Genomic DNA, 18,867 nt, shown 5'->3' on the forward strand with positions numbered 1-18,867 from the left:
ATATAAATGTAAGGAAAATGTTACAGAACCATAAGATATTACATGCATATAACCCTTCTACATTCTTGCTATTCTATGTATGGTCAGTGAACATTAGCGTCTCCTAGCCTGCAGTCTTGTTAGAAATGCGAAACCTTAGTCTTTGTCCCAGACTTATTGAACCAGAGCCTGCATTTTATTAAGATCACCAAGTGATTCATATGCCCATTAAAGTGTGCATTTGTCGTATGCTGTTTTACATCATATCCAACACAACTTTGTTCTGTCCTTTCTTGAACACTATTAGTAGCAGAGAATTTGATACCTTTGATTTCCAGCTTAGGGTTTACCCTCTTGAAACTTCTACCCTCTGGTCATGGTTTTGCCTTAAAGAGTTGTACAGAATCTGCTTCAGTATCTCAAATGAGAGTCATTTATATGTAAAAGATAAGCTTATGTTTATCTGAGTCCCTACCAAAATGTGTCACCTAGAATTGATCATAGTACTCATAGAGTGACTTGGCCAGAGATTTGAATGGAAGTTATTGAAGTTATTTCACCTTAACTATAGAGCATTTTAAGAGCTCTGTGCCACTGTGTTCCATTGCCTCCGCTGCTGTTGTTTTTTTACTCCTCTCGCCAAGCAATTTCTTTAAGTAGCCATCCTTCTTACTTTTAACTTTTCATATTGGACTGTTCTTAAATTTTGCTAAGCTCAGGGTAGGCCTAGTGTTTCTTTGGAACCAGCTCTTAGAGCCTTTCCATACCTAGTCACTTGGTTAGATACTTTGATTATAGGCATAGATTACTTGGTAAAGGATCACCTAGTATTTTGCTTTCCTCTTTAAGAAGTTTCTAAAGAAAATTACCTATTATTTTAATTTGTAATATCTAGATATGTCAAATCATTAGAATTGAAATGTAGGGTCCCTTTTAAGAAATTAAATACTTTTACTTAGTTACATAAATATAGATGCTCACTGTAAAAATTAATACAATACAAAAATGTAGAAAGAAGTGAAAAATCCATTTTTTCCTCTTTCTAATTCTAACCCTTCAAGGTTAACCTCTGTTTAGTTTACATTTCCTTCTAAACCTTTTTAAAAAATGTACAAAAGGTATGTGCTATAAATAAAATTTAAAAACAAGAAAGGGGGATTTATATACTGTTCTGAAAATTAACTTTTTACTCAGAATAGAATAATTAAGCTGATCTCTAGACCTTAATACGATCAATGTGTTTTTTGACTTTAGGGAAGAAACCCTTTTTTTTTGGAGCCAGCAATAATTATTACAATTACTGATGGGAGCAAGTTGACTACTACCAGTGGAGTCCAGGATGAGGTAAGTTATGTTTATATCAGCATGGATTATGCAAATGCAGTTGAAAAATCTTTATTTATGTGTACATGGTAGGATATTGAAACCTTAAGTAGGTTCTCTCTTTATTTGATGCAATCTAGAGTCATCTGGCTCCTAGAACTCATTTACCTTCTCTGTTGTTTGTAGCAGTGGCCTCTAAATTTTCTTGAATAGGAATCCCTTCTGTGAAAAATTTTGGAGCCTACCACCCATCTCAATTATATATGTATTTTTGAGTTTATGTGAGGGTCACAGTGTCAGTTCATATAGTAAATTTAGTAAAATGAATTCTTATTTTCAGGCTAAAAAAATGGAGACAGCATTCTAATAATTTCTTCCCATATTTCAGTGGTTTGTCATGTGTACTGCACTATGGAGACTCCTAGACTAGAGTACAGCAAAGCCAAGAGGAGGTTAAAACTAGGAAAAGTGAAGGTGTTTGGGCATTTTAATTCTAAGTCAAATACCATATAAATAATTTATAGCTAACCTCACGTATTCTCTACTAGCATGCATTGTGCAGAGTTGGTTGTGTGTGATGTGATAGGGTGAGTGCCAGAGGTTTATTTTAACTTTAAGCTGTTCTTAGTTTAGTATTTGAACTGCTCTTTTTTTTGTTGTTGAGGCATGCGGGATCTTTCGTTGCGGTGCGTGGGCTCTTTGTTGTGGTGCGCGCAGGCTTCTCTCGAAGTTGTGGCGTGTGGGTTTTCTCTTCTCTAGTTGTGGTGCACAGGCTCCAGGGCGCGTGGGCTCTGTAGTTTGTGGCTCGCAGGCTCTAGTTGAAGTGCACGAGCTCAGTAGTTGTGGCACATGGGCTTAGTTGCCCCTCAGCATGTGGGATCTTAGTTCCCTGACCAGGGATTGAACCCGTGTCCCCTGCATTGCAAGGCAGATTCTTTACCACTGGACCACCAGGGAAGTCCCTGAACATTGCTTTTGAACATGTCGTTTATTAAAATAGGTTGATGTAGAAAGGAGATGGTTTAGGCTACTCTCTTTACTGCTTGCATTTGATTTAGAATCTTAATTTTAATTCTCACTGTATTTACACACGGTTTGATTAAGTAGGAAGAGTGTAGTCTTTAAGTTCAGTAATTTTTAGAAATACTTTCGTTTGTGTGACATTGCGGAATGCAGATTGGATATGGAGTCAGGACACGTGGTTTCTAGTCATTGTTCAACTACTTTCTAGCAGTGACGTTTGTATCAGTTACCTAGCTTCCCTAAATTTCTATCCTTGTTCGTGAAATAAAAGTGATAATTCTTGCCGTACCTCATAGGGTTGTTGGAAGACTGAAATGAAATAATGTATATGAAAGTGCTTGGTAGGCTGTAACGAAAAGAACAACTGTATTGTTCTATCATGAAGCATTGGAACTAGTAAAGAATTGTTATTGCCTGATCTTGACTTGAGGGGAAGAGAGCCAGAATTATTTTGTTTGAGCAGTTGATGTTGAAGGGAGTTTAGGATATAATTCATAGAGAAACAGTTGAAAAATTTGGGTAGATTAAAATTCATAATTAAATAATTTATAGTCTATACATAATTAGTAGCCTTGGAACACTCCATAGCTGAACTTAATGGATTTTGGGGCTTTCTTAAACTTAGTTGATGTGTATAGCCAATTATATCCTGCCACTATCAGGAACAGATAGACATTGATTATATACATGAACAATCAATATGTTGTTTAACTTTAAATTTGAAGCTCTCAAACTGATTTTTCCCACTTTACCTTCCTTTTGAAAAATTTGACTGAGAGAAAGATTGAGATATCAATAATCAGGTCAGAAATACTAATGATTTTGTTTTGTAGTTATGATGAGTACAACGGTATTTCTCATTTATATTTATATTTACATTTATATTTATATTTATATTCCTACATGTGAGATTATCCATTCAAGGTGCTCTGGTCTTACCACCTTTGTAGAAATGCCCTTTGGGGTACAGTATATTTTGTTCCCATATATCTGGATCCGGTTTGTTTGTAATATTTGTTTCATAGGACCTCCTCTAGCTTTAAAAAATATCTTGAAATATACATGGATGTTGGAATTGCTCACCTTTCTTCCTATGTCCTTGGGAAAGATATTGGAGAAATAGACCTATGTGTTTATAATAACCTAAAACTCCTTGCTAGTAAAGTGGGGAAGATTTTCCTGTGGGCCAGGAGCTTGCCTTTTAGTTCTCTTATATCTTCTACAATATTTAGCATAGTTCTGAGAACAGAGCTTATATTTAAAAAATATTGATTATAAATATTGTTGTATTGAGTCTGGTAGTCATCAAGATCAAAATTGATCACTGCTACTTCTTATCTGAGGTGGAAGAGTCATTTGTTATAAGGCAAAGGTTTATTTTGGATATGCGGTTGGAACATAGGTCTCTGAGTTGTGTTGGGTTTCAAGTTTAGGAGTTTCTTCGATCATCGGCATGTTTGGTTCTTAATGTTCCAACAAGACTCATTTTTTGGGCCAGAGGATGTACCCTATATGTGTATATTGTGGAAGCTTAATTTTTTAAAAATTTTATTTTATTTATTTTTTTATATAGCAGGTTCTTATTACCTATTTTATACATATTAGTATATATATATATATGTCAATCCTAATCTCCCAATTCATCCACCACCATCCGCGCCCCTGCTCCCCGCCACTTTCCCCCCTTGGTGTCCATATGTTTGTTCTCTACGTCTGTGTCTCAATTTCTGCCTTGCAAACCAGTTCATCTGTAACATTTTTCTAGATTCCACATATATGTGTTAATATACGGTATTTGTTTTTCTCTTTCTGACTTACTTCACTCTGTATGACAGTCTCTAGGTCCATACACGTCTCTAAAAATGACCCAATTTCGTTCCTTTTTATGGCTGAGTAATACTCCATTGTATATATGTACCACATCTTCTTTATCCATTTGTCTGTCAATGGGCATTTAGGTTGCTTCCATGACCTGGCTATTGTAAATAGTGCTGCAATGAACATTGGGGTGCATGTGTCTTTTTGAATTATGGTTTTCTCTGGGTATATGCCCAGTAGTGGGATTGCTGGAATGCTGGTCTCTTCTAGTCCAAGTAATTAAATTATGTTATTCATTTTGAGGAGAATTATCAATTTATAAGAAGCATAAAGATGCTTTTTGGTTTGCTTTTGTGTTTGTGTGTGTGTATGTGTGTGTATGCATGTGTGTGGTTCATGTGATCGATATTGTTGTAATTTCTACTAGGAGATAACAAGCAGAATGTTCCCTTTGCCTCTTTCTCTTCCGTTCTCTTAATGTTTGCCTTTGGCAAAACTTGATTCTTTTTAAAGATTTATTGAATGAGTGATTGTGTTGATGATTTCCACATTAGGTATGTGTATAATTCTTGATTACCTGTGACTGCTATTAATGTGACCTGTTACTGTTTATGGAGTTTTGCGTCCCACCCATACAATACCCTTTGCTTACGAGTTATATTATCTCACATAGTGTATTTTATCTGTTCTGCCAGTGCTATTTTTCAGGCATAAGTGTTCCTGCTGCTTTGAAATCATCCTTATGGCATATAAGGAAACATGGAGCTCATCTAGTATTACTTTTTATTTTACAAATGAGGAAATTGAGATCCAGGGAGGCAAAGTGATTTGCTGAAGGTTATAACATTTATTATTGCCAAATTCTGGATTAGAATTGATCTAAATTCTAAAGACATCCCAGCCCCTCAAGACCCAGTGCTTTTTCCCTGATGCTATCTACAGTCTTTCTGTTTGATTCTATTATTGTATGTTCTGGAGATTTACGTTCTATTTACCTGATTTCCTGTTTGTCTGCTTCCGTTTTCTATACATTTGTGACGTAGGTATTATGTTCTTATTCACTCAGTGTCCCTTGAATGACTATTATGACCTGGGCATTTCTAGTCAGTGAAGATAACAAAGATGAATAGGGTGGATTTCTGGTTCTTAAGTTCACAGCTTATGGGGGAGGATTGCCTATTAAGTGGTTTTATGAATGATAAACTAGAGATTCCTACTAGGTGTATGGGAGAGCTAAAGAGGGAGGGGAGGGTTAATATTACCTATCGTGTACATACGTCAAATCCTGTGTAATGTGAATTTTTATAGTCATTTTAATTTTGATTAAATGCAAGGATCTTGTGGATGATTTGGTATAGGATGTGGCTCATAGATTATATCTGTGAAAGTTATAGAGAAACCTGGTACAAAGTTGTTTTGAGTGTAGAAAATAGTTAATGGAAAAACTTGGTGCCACAGTGCCTCCTGACCTGGCTAAATTTGTACAGGCCGGAATGATCTAATTACTTATAACTTGTTTGTCAAAATAATGTAGGGATACCATTTCCTCTGTGACGGTTCATCATTTAGCAGTATGTTAGGAATTACAAGAGAAACTGTGTGTATTATGGACAAAAATCCTGAGCTGTATGAAATCATTTTACCTTAATTTATGATTTTAATGATCTTTTTTGGCCTTATTTAATAAAAGTCCAGGCCATTGTCGGAATTGTTCATGAGTGTGTTTTAGTGTAGTGTTTTTTGGATAACTGTGTAGGACTTTTGATGACTGCTTGTGATGGAAGAGTATGTGTGTATTTTTTGACTTTTTTTTCTTTTTTAAATGTAGCTATTTGGTAAAACTGGTTGTTTACCGTATTTTCACTTATGAGCTCTGAGTTAGATGGGACTTTGAATTCTGATACACGAGAAATCTATATTTCTTATTGCCATAATAGTCATCTTTGGTGGTTTTTTTTTTTTTTTTCATCTTTGGTGTTGATAAACATACTTGTGGTCATATACTCATAATACCATTTATCATGTTATGTTATTAATGTATCAAATGTTTTGGTAGAATCACCAAATTTTAATTAGAGTTATTGAAAAAAATTTTTTTTCTGGTTTTTATTGCTTGCAAAGATCTTCTCTAGTACTGTTTTGCAGTGGAAAACTATTCTGTGCTATGATTCCAGGAACACATGTCTAACTATATTGCTCAATAAAGTAGTCAGAAGAAATCCTGCCAGTACCTTCTTGGTGATGAATGACATTCCAGGATCATGTAGCAGTTAGTTTTCTCTTCCTTGAAAGTGCTAATAGTAGTGTTATCTTTCAAATATTGAGATTTGCTGAAGATTTTTTCTGCATCTCTTTATCAGTTATGATTGCCCTGGAGGCTAACATTTTAGAGAAGATATTTGCAGTCAAAAAAACCTGTTGGCTTTTGGCATTAAAAATTTTGCCTTATGAGTTTTCCCAGCTTTTTAAGACAAACTAGGACAGCTACTTTCATAACTGCTTGGAAGATGTTCAGAAAGTGCACATGTTTGTAGAAAGAGAAATGTCTGAGTAACCTCAACTGTGTGACTGTGTGTTCAAGTGGCTATAGTTTGGGGTCTTATCTTTCAACTTGTCAGTTCTCAAAAGTTGATGCAGAAGTCCCATCAGTCTTTGAGATGTGGACTGGTATTAGTGATTTTTCTGGATCATTCTGGGCAATGTTTAATGGTTTTATCTCTTGTAAGGATAATCTATAATTAGGATCTATAATTACAGTTTGTATTTAACTCTTCATGATATATACTGATTAAAAGACAATCCAGAATTTTTAAATCTGTTTCTACTATCTGAAATAATTCAGAAACCCCATCTCCCCCCACCATAAAATATTTGTATTTCACTAAAGTCACCAAAAATATGTGCCTTAAGCTGTCAAAACTATTTTAATTGTGTCTACAAAGATTTTTAAACACATATTTAAAATTGTTGTTGTTTCCCAGTACACTTAGAATTTGGGGGAATTTTCTCTTTATTTTTTTCTTTTTCAAAAAGACTTCTAAGGAATCTTGAGGGACGTCATTGTAGTATGATAGACTGTATTAAACAGATCTGTGTGTAAATTCGTTTCTGAGTTTTCATTATCAAGATTAGCTCCTGTCTTACTGATTTGTGATTCAAATGTTCTAAACATATGTGTAACATTACTATATAAATATGTTAGTCTCTATCAATTAACTTTCCAAGAACATTTACTAAGAATTTGTTGGATATAGATCATTTGCATTTTCTTTTTTATCCATATTTTTGACTGTGTTCTCTCAACCCCTTACTTCTGGTGTGCTATAGAAATGTATAATATCTACAATTATTATTATTTGAAAATATGTAATTATAATAAAAATGCATAATTAAAAGAAGTTGATGATATACTTCAATTTAAGACCTGTAGTGAATTTTCAGCAATTCACACTTGCAATACTCTTTTTGAAAGAACCTTTTTTCAAGGTCATGTGCAAAGAAAAACTCTTAAGGATTGCCTCTAGACAGACACTATAATAGAATAATTAAAAGGAAATACTGGCTGATCATTCTTTAGTGAAGCTGTATGGCTACAGTTACTCATCTATTATCTAGAATTCTGTGTTAAGATATATCAAAATAGTTTTTATTTCAGAGGGTGAAGCATTTATTAGCCTGTCAGAACCAATAAGCAAGAAGAGATGCTACACATGTAAGAAAAATTTCATTTAGAGATGTTTCTATTATTCTTCTGATTCTAGCTCTTACATATATAAACTACTGATATTTAGAAAAGTTGTTTTCAAATGGCTGCATCAAAATCACCTAAGTGTTTTATAAAATATACATGCCTCAGCTCTAATTCTGGAAATTTTGCTTCCATTGATCTGGGCAGGGGCCTGGGAATCTGTATTTTTGGATGTGTCTAAGTTGATTCTGATGCACAGTCAGGGCTAGAAACCATAGTTTTAGAACATAACTACAAATATATATATTTTAAAACTACAAAAAATGCATGTGAAAATAAACAACTTTAACAAAACAAGATAAAACTGTTTTTGAGGTACATGGCCAGCAATATGTTTTGTTTAAGGTAAAAATTAATTCTTGACCTTTAGAATTGTTAAACTTGGGAATTGGGTGTCCAAGGGATATGGAATAGGTCTTCTGTGAATATTTTTTTTATTGTGTTTGATATGACTTAGAATCACTTATTGGATAGCCCTCAAATATTAACTTCTGTACCAACTGCAGTCAGTCTTTAGTTACTGCATATGGTATGCTGTATTGAAGAGGACTCTTAGACCCTGAGAATGAGAATAGGGTAGAGGAGAAGAGGGTAAAAAAGGGGGAGTAATTAATTCATATTATATATCATGTGCTTGCTATATCTGTCTTAGGAGTTTTTATCGAAAGGACTACATAGTTTTCTCTTAACCTTACTACGCTTTAATTCCTGATTTGGATGTTCATAACTAGCATTATTATTTTTTTTAAGTTTATATATACATAGAATTGGTGATAGTTACACTTAATTTTTGCTTTCCATACTAAAATACCCTTCCATAATGAATTGTTCCAATTTTGAATGCTTAAAGTATATTTTAGATTAATTCAGCAATGATTTTTCTTGTGCTGCATAGTGACTTTGGTTGTGTACAAGAATAGTGGCACACCATACATTTATATTTAGTACTGCTATATTCTAGGTACTGGGGACACAAAGATGGAATTAAGCAAGGCTTTTGCCCCCTAGAAAACATATTATCTTTCAAGATAGGAAAGTAAATAAGCATTTTTAACACTCTAAGATAAATCTCATGGCAGAAATAAAGAGAGAAGCTAAGTTTTGAGGAATGAGTAAGGAATTAAGCCATGACATTGCAGGAAGAGGGAACAGTGTATATATAAAAGTATGAAGGCATGAGAACAGTATATTGGGAAGCTATAAATTCTATGAGTGGAATATGGTCAGTGTAGGTAGGAGAAGTGGATGCTTGAAGTGTAGGTAGAGGCCAGATGAAACCATCCTAAGGAGACTGGACATCATTCTGTTAGCATTTGCAGAGGAGGTATTGAAGATATTAAGCAGATGAGTCACACGATCAGATTGGCATTTTAGTAAGTGTACTTTGCTAGAACGTGAAAGAAGATAGATTTGAAGGATGGTAAACTGGGAAGAATTAGCAGACTACATGCAACAACCCAGGAAAAACATGGGGTGTGCTAAAACTAAGCCAGCGCCAAACAGGGAGGCAGAAGTCTGAGAGATTCATAGGTTTTCATAGGTGTGCTAGGCAGGTCCTCAAGGACGGTAAGGGAGAAGAAAAAAGCAAAGTGTCTGACAGGGTTCTGAACCCAGGGTCCCTGCTTGGGCTTCAGAGGGTTCTGTAAATTCCCTGAAATCTTATCCAGACATTGTCTAGATATATATGCACAGTTTTCTGGGGGACAGAGGTCTCTAGCTTTAATCATATTCTCAGACAAGTAAAAACAAAACAAAACCCACGGTTTTAGTAGTATTTTGAGGTTTTCAACTTGGGAATCTATGTGTGGATATTATTGGCAGTGGTGACTGAGATGGGGTTATTGTATAAGTAGTAGAAAAGAATATAAAATAATTGATCAAGTATCATTAACTTTAGGGTACAAATGTATTAAAGGAGTAAGACTTTTTCTTGCCTTTTAACATTATGTCTTAGGAAAAGTATTTTGTATTTAAAAACAGAAATAAGCAGAATTTTATCTCTGGGTTCTGATAGAATTTTTATTTTGAAGATTAAATAAATAATCATCATCTTATTATTTATTTATCAGATCTTTAAGTTGTTTTGTTTAAGGCCATAATGTAAACATCTTCAAGTGCTTATTTTAAACAAGCATGAACATTGATAGAATGCTAGGACAAGAGCGTTGTGTCAGGTCGTATACCTTGTAGTAGTGTCAAGTCATTTAAAGAGGATGGAAGCGTAATTCCTTTTCTGTTCAACAGTATGTAATTTAAGATTGGCTTTGACTGCACTGGCAGTTTCTGCCAATTAAAGTCAGTTCAAGTCAGTCTGTTAGGTGTATTTCATGCCTCTCTAAGTCAGATTACAATTTGAGAGCATGAAAAAGCTGAGTACTTGGTCTCCTGATGGGGCACACTCACCTAAGCCTGAGGGTGTTAGTCTTTTATAAATACCTTCATTATATTATTTAGCTGTGTTCCATAAATAGCTATTTTATATAACTTCCACTTTGAATTGTTCTTTTCAGATGTAATGCAATAGATTTACAATTTTTTAGGTTTGCGTATTAGGACTAAACGTGCATTGACTGGAACGATACTGAAACTATGATCTTTACATCAAGGCAAGGCTACACTTTGATCTAGACAAGGCTGTTTTGGTATATTTTTCCCCACGCTCTGTCTTTTCAGGTTGAATTACTGATTTTTCCCCTTTGTTTTGTTTGTTGTGGTTTTGATGTTTTTTTTCCTTTCAGCTAAAGGAGCAGTCCAGTGGTTTTCAAGAAGTGCCAAAGTGCACTGACTGTCTCATGATGACTGGTGCCTCAGGGAGGGTCATGATTCCTGGATACAGGATCGACCTGATCCTGGATGTCACTTCAAGCAGTCAGATCGTGGGGAAAAGCCTTGTCTAATGGCTAGCCTTCCTCAAAAGTCTGATGCTAGTCATCTCGGAAGGCCTCAGAAAGAGCCTTAAAGGTGAGCAGAGTAGAGTGTAGTTCTCTCTGGGGGCTGTTAATATTTGTTGGAGAATATGATTCAACACAGAATGACAACCCTAACCTGACAAATCCAGGTTCAGTTGGTAAATTTAGTTTATAAATTTGTTGAGGATGGTGATCAGACCTCAACTTTTGACTTATTAGAAACCACCTTCCTAACCTTAAGATCTATAAAGGGAGGAATTTGGTATTTCCTGGGCCCTTCAGAACCTTAGGTTAGTATCTGTTGTCTTAAATGGAAACAGCCTACTATCACAACTAAGGAACACTTTAGTTACAAAATTGCATTATGTTAAATACCCATGGATTAAAAAAAATGTAGTGAAGTATTCTCTTAGTTTATATGTTTATCATATATTGATTATATATCAGGCAATTGGGCTTCAGGGCTTGGAAGGGCAAATTGGCATTTGATTTGTCTGTTACACTGATTTTTTTAAAAAACAGCCACTTTTGAAGCAGTTTGGATTTATGTAACACATATTTGGTTGCATTCAACTTGAAGAATTAGTACTACCTGCATCATTTGAGTAACATTTCTAACCCCATAAAAGATTCTTTAGAGATGTTTTGAGCATTTTGTTTTGGAAAATATTTAATTCTAGGCCTCTTTCTCTTGTCCTTTGAAGTACTTACAGAACCTAATTGTTCATATAATAATCTTGATTGCTAAATTTTCAATAAACTCTAAAACTTGTCTGTCTTAATAAGACTTACTAGGTTTTTGTTTAAAAAAATTTTTTTTAATTGAGTCACTTATATTAGTAAAAAAATAATATGGGCATGCACAATCCCCAATGTATGTGTGTACATTTTTACATTTAGAAATTATATATATCACGATGTATTAATATTAGAAAACATATACAAAAGTAAGAATTTTAAAAGATGAGATGAAAAAACTTATATAAAGGGAGTTCTGATATTTCCCCCCGCCACGCATCATGATGTATTTCGGGTTGACAAACTCTTTTTAAAGGCCAGATAGTAAATATTTTAGGCTTTTCAGCCCATATGGTTTCTGTTGGAACTACTCAACTCTGCTGTTGTAGGGTAAAAGCAGCCACAGACAATATATTAAACAAATGAGCATGGCTGTTTTCAATAAAATTTTATTTACTGAAACAAGCTGTGGGCTGGATTTGGCTGGAGGACCATAGTTTGTTGACCCCTGGAGTATACCCTGTTTTGCAGACCACTGCCCTAGACTTTGCAATTGTGTTATACTACTTCTGTTAGATCCTTTCACCATCAGTTTTAGAGTACAGTTGATCTTCCTTATTGAAGTGAGCAGAAGAATATTAGTAGTCAGAATGTATTGTTTAATTGAACAGATCCTTCTTGAATACCAGTGATGTTCAGACATAAGGTTAGGTGCTGGGATGAGTTTGGTAAGAGAGATAGGTAAACAGTTGTGGCATGGTGTAAGAAGTAATTTGATTACAGCACAAGCTGCTGAGAAAGTGAGGCTGGCTCTGGGAAATGATGTTATTAAGTTGGACTTGAAAACTTAATGCAAATTTGTGAAGTAGATGAGTTCAAAGGCATAAAGGTGATAGAAGAGAGCATGGGAGAACCATATATACCTCAATAACTGATTGCTGGCAGAGTGTTCAAGAAAGAAGCAATAGGGAATGAGACGGGACAGATCAACATGGCTCACAGTGTGTGCTCCGCCAAGGAGCTTGAACTTTGCCTTATAGGTTGATGGTAATTGTTGAAGAGATTTTAGCAGAGGAAGAAGTGATCAGATTTGAATTTTAGAAAGACAGTGGCAGTAGTGTGGAATATACAAGGAGTAAATATTTTTGGTAACTTTTTTTTTTTTAACCTCTTTGTAAAAGAGGACACTAATTGTTTGTGGGTTGTTTTATACCAGACATAAAATAAAGAAACTTGGAATATTATTTAGCAACGAAAATGAATGAACTATTGACATGCTACAATGTGGATGAACCTCCAGAACATTATGCTAGGTGCAAAAGACCACATGTTGTATGATTCAGTTTTTACATTTTATGGAATGTCCATAAAATAGATTAGTGGTTGCCTGGGAATGGACTGGGGACTCACTGCAAATGGGCGCAAGTGATCTTTTCAGGGTGTTGGAAATGGTCTAAAACTGGATGGTGGTGGTAGTTGTACAACTCTGTAAATGTACCAAAAATAATTGGATTGGGCACTTTTTTTTAATTGAAGTAGAGTTGATTTACAATGCTGTGCCAATATCTGCTGTACAGCAAAGTGTCTCAGTTATACACATAGAGACATTCGTTTTTAAATACTCTTTTCCATAATGGTTTATCCCAGGAGGTTGGATATAGTTTGGATTGGATACTTCTTAAGATGGGTGCATTTTATGGTAGGTAATTATATCTCAATAAAGTTGTTAAAGACCTCACTTTTTTTTTTTTTTTTTTTTTGGCTGTGTTGGGTCTCCGTTGCTGCACGTGGGCTTTCTCCAGTTGCGGCGAGCAGGGGCTACTCTTCGTTGCGGTGTGCGGGCTTCTCATTGCAGTGACTTCTCCCGTTGCGGAGCATGGGCTCTGGGCACTCGGGTTTCAGTAGTTGTGGCACGCGGGCTCTAGAGCGCAGGCTCAGTAGCTGCGGCGCACGGGCCCAGTCGCTCCGCGGCATGCGGGATCCTCCCGGACCAGGGCTCGAACCCGTGTGCCCTGCATTGGCAGGCGGATTCCCAACCACTGCGCCACCAGGGAAGCCCAAAGACTTCACTTTTGAAATTTGTTGGATAAAACATATTGCTGATTCCCAAGTAATTGCTCTTTCCTCTGAACAAATATTGATCTTAAGCTGCTGGAACCAAAAAAAGGTGTTTTTTTTTTCCTCCTAAACTTAAAGGGTATACATTGTAACTACAGAGTTAATTGTAGGAACTACCAACTAAATAAATCACATTGTTACTAAATTTTATAGAATTCACTTTGACTTTAATATTTTAAATTTTCCTTTCCTTATTAAATATCATGAGGAGAATCTTCTTAAGTGGAATATTGGATAATATTAAAAAGCTAGAAGTAGCATAAGGGAAATTTACTCCCCCCGCCCCCCTTTTTTTTCCTCCAAGGAAATAATTGCTAAAGGAAAAACCTGAAGTTTGATGATTTAAAATTTATAAGTTGTTTCCTCAGTCTTAACAGTTATAGAAAATGGAGTACAAAGCAATTGGAAAATAGTTAATTTTACTGAAATATTTATTGAGGGCCTACTATGTGCTAGGCACTGTTTTTTAGAAACAGATTATGAAAGGTTCTTACTATGTTACTTTCATTCCTGGCTGCCAAAATTTATGAGGTTGAGTCGTAATCATTAAGAAAATATGTACAGAACTTAATTATTTTACCTTTTATTGTTTACAAGGTAATTTCACACCTCACTTAATTCCTAATTCTGCGAGAGTAAGGGAAATGAGTCTTGTAGTATAGCCGATTCCCAAGTAAGAGCCGGAGCTGGGACTTGACCATTGGTGTTTATTTTTACTTCAAGTCCATTGCTCTTTACGTGCTAGTGTGGGATTTAAAAAAACAAACAAACAAACAAAACCCCACCACCACCACCAACAGTATAGTACTGCATAAGGATAGGCATATAGATCAATAGATAAAATCAAGAGTCAAGAAACAAACCATACATTTATGGTCAATTGATTTTCGAAAAGGGAGACAAGATAGTTTAATGGGGAAAGAATAATCTTTTCAAGCAGTGGTACTGAACAACTGAATATCCACATGCAAGAGAGTGAGGTTAGACTCTTACCTGACACCATGTACAAAAATGAAATCAAAATGGGTGGGCAGCCTAAATGTGAGAGCCAAAACCCTTGAGAGAAAAAACATAGGCGTAAATTTTGATGACATTGGATTAATTAGGCAGTGGTTTCTTAGACATGACACCAGAAACACAACCAAAGGAAAATTAGATAGATTTGACTTCATCAAAATTAAAAGCATTTGTGCTTCAAAGGATACTGTGAGGAAAAGATAGTAACAGGAGAAAATATTTGCAAATCACATATCTGATAAGGGCCTAGTATCCAGAATATAAAAGGAACTCTTATGACACAAAAATAAAAAGACAACCCAATTTAAAAAAAGGGCAACAGATTTGAAAAGATATTTTTCCACAGAAGACACACAAATGGCCAGTAAACACGTGAAAAGATGTTCACCATCATTAGCCATTATGGAAATGCAAACCAAAACCATAATGAGATACCGCTTCATACCTACTATAATGGCTAAAATAAAAAAGATGGATAAAGCAAATGTTGATGAAAAGGTAGAGAAACTGGAACCCTCATTGCTGGTAGGAGTGTAAAGTAATGTAGCTGCTGTGGAAAATAGTTTGACAGTTCCTCGAGAAGTTCAACACAGTTATTCTGTTACCCCAGAATTCTACTCCTGGTATGCACCTAAGAGAAATGAAAACATTACCATGTAAAATGTCATATCAGCATTATTTATAATAGCCAAAAAGTAGAAACAATATAATGTTCATCAACTGATGAATGCATAAACAAGTGTGGTATATCCATACAAATGGAGTGTTGATCCCCTTAAGAAGGAATGAAATTCTGACATACACTGCAGTGTGGATGAACCTTGAAAATATGCTAAGTGAAAGAAGTCAGACACAAAAGGCCACTTACTGCATGATTCCATTTATTTGAAATGTCTAGAACAAGCAATTCCATAGAAACAGAAATAGTGGTTGCTAGGGGTTGGGGATAAGAGGAGATGCTAATGGGTATGGGGTTTCTTTTTTGGGTGATGAAAATGTTCTGAAATTAGATAGTACCTCACTGGTTCAGCCATTCTAAAGAAATGAAATAAAACAAATGGAAAAACTCCTATCTTTACCTGCATACATCTATTTCTCTCTCTAGTGCCTTTCTTAATTTCCTTAATTTCCTTTCACAGCAAATTTAGAAGTTGTTTCTGTTGTCTCCTTTGCTTCCCTACCTCTTTTTTACTCCTTAACCTATTACAATCTAGTTTCTGAGTCTACCCATAATGAGGTCAGCAATGTCGTCCTCATCTTCCAAATCCAACCGTTGGTTTTAAATTTTTCTCTTTCATGACGTTTTGCCAGTACTATTGAATGCTCTTTCATAAAGTTTTCTCTTGGCTTCTGGATTTATACTCTCCTGGCTTTCCTCTGGCTTTCTGTTCTGTTTTAATCCTTTGTCTTAATTTATTTGTTTGTTGCTTTAACACTTGTGACTGGTTTCATCTTAGATTTATTTATTTATTTTTTTCCTTTTTATTTGACAAGCTCCTCTTGGGCAGTTTCATTCATTCTCAGGCTTCATCCATCAGTATTGTAAAGATTTCCATCTATAAACAGATTCCTAAGATTTGTTTTGCTAACCTGTATCTTTTTTAAAAAACTTTATTATTTTTAATTTTTAATATGGAAAACATCAATAGGTAGATGTAACCCACATAAAAGCCCTTAGGATCCTCAGTTTTTAAGCCTTCAAATGGTGTCAAAGTAAAAAGTGTTGAGCACCGCTGCTCTTGGGTGTATGTATGTATGTGTACATATATATATATATATATATACACACACACACACACACATACACACACATATATGTATTTTTTGAAAAATTGAGGTATAATTGACATATAACATTGTATTAGGTTCGGGTATGCAACACAATGATTCTATGTTTATATATTGAGATATATACATATATATATCACTATAGTAACTCTAGTGAATGTTGATCACTACACATAGAAAAAATTTTTTTTCTTGTGATGAGAACTTTTAAGATCTGTTCTCTTAGCAACTTTCAAATATACCAATACAGTATTGTTAACTAGTCACTATGCTTTACATGACATCCCCATGATGTACCTGTTTTATAACTGGAAGTTTGTACATTTTGACCACCTTCACCCATTTGCCCACCCCCACCTGCCTTTGTCTTTCTAATTGAGTTTTGATGCTACTTAGGGGTTCTCCCTTTTCCCCTTATTTCCTGCCTTGGGATATCTGTGCTCCCTAACTGGGCATAAATATCCCTTTATGATTTTATTCCAACTTTTTCCATGATTTATTTGGTTTTTACTACCTTTAAGTGCTTCACCAACAATGAATTGACCCCACTGTTCCTTGAATACATGACATTCTTTTATTTGTCAGGGCCTGTTCCATAATTTTGGAATGTTTCCTGTCTCTTTCCACCTTTCACTCCCCAAAACCTACTCAGTATTTGTTGAGACACTGGTCAAATGCTACCTCTTGTGAAGCTTTTGGGCATTTAGTTGTACTTTCTTCTCTGCACTTTTAGGGCTTTCTTCTTGTCACTGTAATCCCAGTTTTTGTTCATTATTTTACTTGTTTACTTATCTTACTGCCACTAGACTTTGTGTTGGGCTCCTGGCAGGCCCTTTCAATTTGGGAACTCATATCCTTTAAGTTTCAGAAATGTTCTTATTTTTTTGACAATCTTTTCCTTCTTATGTCTCTATTCTTTCTTTTTGAATGTCAGACTTATGAATTGATTCGTTACAATCATCATCATCATCATCATCATTATTTAACTTTTCTCTCCTACTTCCATCTTTGTCTTTATTCTTTCTTTATTCTCTCTAGCTAGGTTGGTAAAGGGCTTGGCTTTTGCTAAGGTTTTTATATTTTTTTGTTGAGGTGAAATACACATAACATAAAATTAATCATTTTAAAGTGAACAATTCAGTGACATTTAGTACATCCTTTTTAATAAAACTCTCATACTAGGCAGAAATATAAAGGTGATATAATAGAGTGTGTTGTTCTTCTCTAACCCAAGCAGCAAATTCTAGGATAGGCAGATTTCTTTCACATATCTTTTCTCCACCAGATAATTTCAGTTTGGGTATCCTTGGATTTTAAACTGTTCTTGGAAATAAACAGAAAAATAACTGAGGATAATGATTGTTGAAGGGTAAAATCTTAGGGAGAGAAAGGACGTTGAAGGACTAAATCTTGAGTTTTAGAATTATTCCTACATGTATTGGGAAGGAGGAAACTGAAATGAATCTGTAAGGGCCTGATACTAGTTATATGGATTTTTTTGTGGTTGTTCATTATGAGTGAGAGCTCAGGCTGTATTATATTTGAGGCAGGAGATTTAAGAAATACTCAGTTCCACTGAAAATGTTAAAACTTTATTTGAAGCTTTTTTCCCATCTACATTATCCAAGCAAATCTGAGTAATGGGACTAGAATGGGACTTGATCCTGGAGGTGCCAGCTTTCTATTTATTAAATCACAAAGGCATTTAGCATTGGTCTGATTAGAATGTGTGCTTCCCTGCCTTTAATGCACAAAAATTGCCTCTTCGAATGCATGTTTTCTGCAACAAAGCAAAACAAATTGACAAGCATCTAGTTCAACTTTCAAGGATTGTGAAAAGCTTCTGGAAAGGTATATGATTTAGGATACTGGTTCAGCTTCTGTAATTGGGACAAAAGTAATAGTGGCTTAAGAAGAAAGTTTCTTTTTCTCTCTCATCAAAGACAGAACTGGTTGGTGGTCTGGGAGGTAGGGTGGTTCTGCTCCAAGCTATTGTCTAGGCCCCCACGTTCCTTCTCCTTTGCTGATCTGTCTGCTTTACCTGAATGGTTGACACTGGTTTTATAACACATCCTAGTTCAATACTACAGCCGAATTTCAGCCTGTGGGAAGAATGTGGAGGGCAGGCAGCTTCCTAATGTGAACGTGACCTAAAACTTCTATATGGCAGTTCCAGTCGGAGTCTGTCAGCCAGAACCTGGCTGCACTTACTGCAGGGCTGAGTATAATCTCTGCTTGGGCGGCATGTCCAGCCAAAATTTAGGGGTTTTGATGAGAAGGAAGAAAGAGAGATTGGATTCTGAGGGCCAGTTTTTAGTTTCTGAAATAAAAGGGATGGTAAAGAAATTAATTATGCTTTAAAAGCTTTGGAAACTTCCTTACCTGGTAGTTTGACAACTTGTTCTA

General features: G+C 35.3%; 1 protein-coding gene across 4 annotated transcripts in view; it reads left to right on the top strand.

Annotated features, from left to right (window-relative positions):
- The window catches only part of INTS6 (integrator complex subunit 6), a 90,454-nt gene that overhangs the window by 24,258 nt on the left and 47,329 nt on the right, over positions 1-18,867 (top strand). For 2 of the 4 annotated variants that reach the window (XM_036831467.1, XM_036831469.1), the window contains one exon: positions 1,234-1,323. The exons of 1 other annotated variant lie outside the window; for it this stretch is intronic. In XM_036831467.1, coding sequence (XP_036687362.1) covers positions 1,234-1,323 — 90 coding nt within the window. Of the gene's footprint in view, positions 1-1,233; positions 1,324-10,723; positions 10,853-18,867 lie in introns of those variants that run through there. One more of the 4 variants, XM_036831470.1, reaches the window with a different exon arrangement.

This window comes from Balaenoptera musculus, chromosome 18, assembly GCF_009873245.2.
Source record: "Balaenoptera musculus isolate JJ_BM4_2016_0621 chromosome 18, mBalMus1.pri.v3, whole genome shotgun sequence".
Lineage (NCBI taxonomy): Eukaryota > Metazoa > Chordata > Mammalia > Artiodactyla > Balaenopteridae > Balaenoptera > Balaenoptera musculus.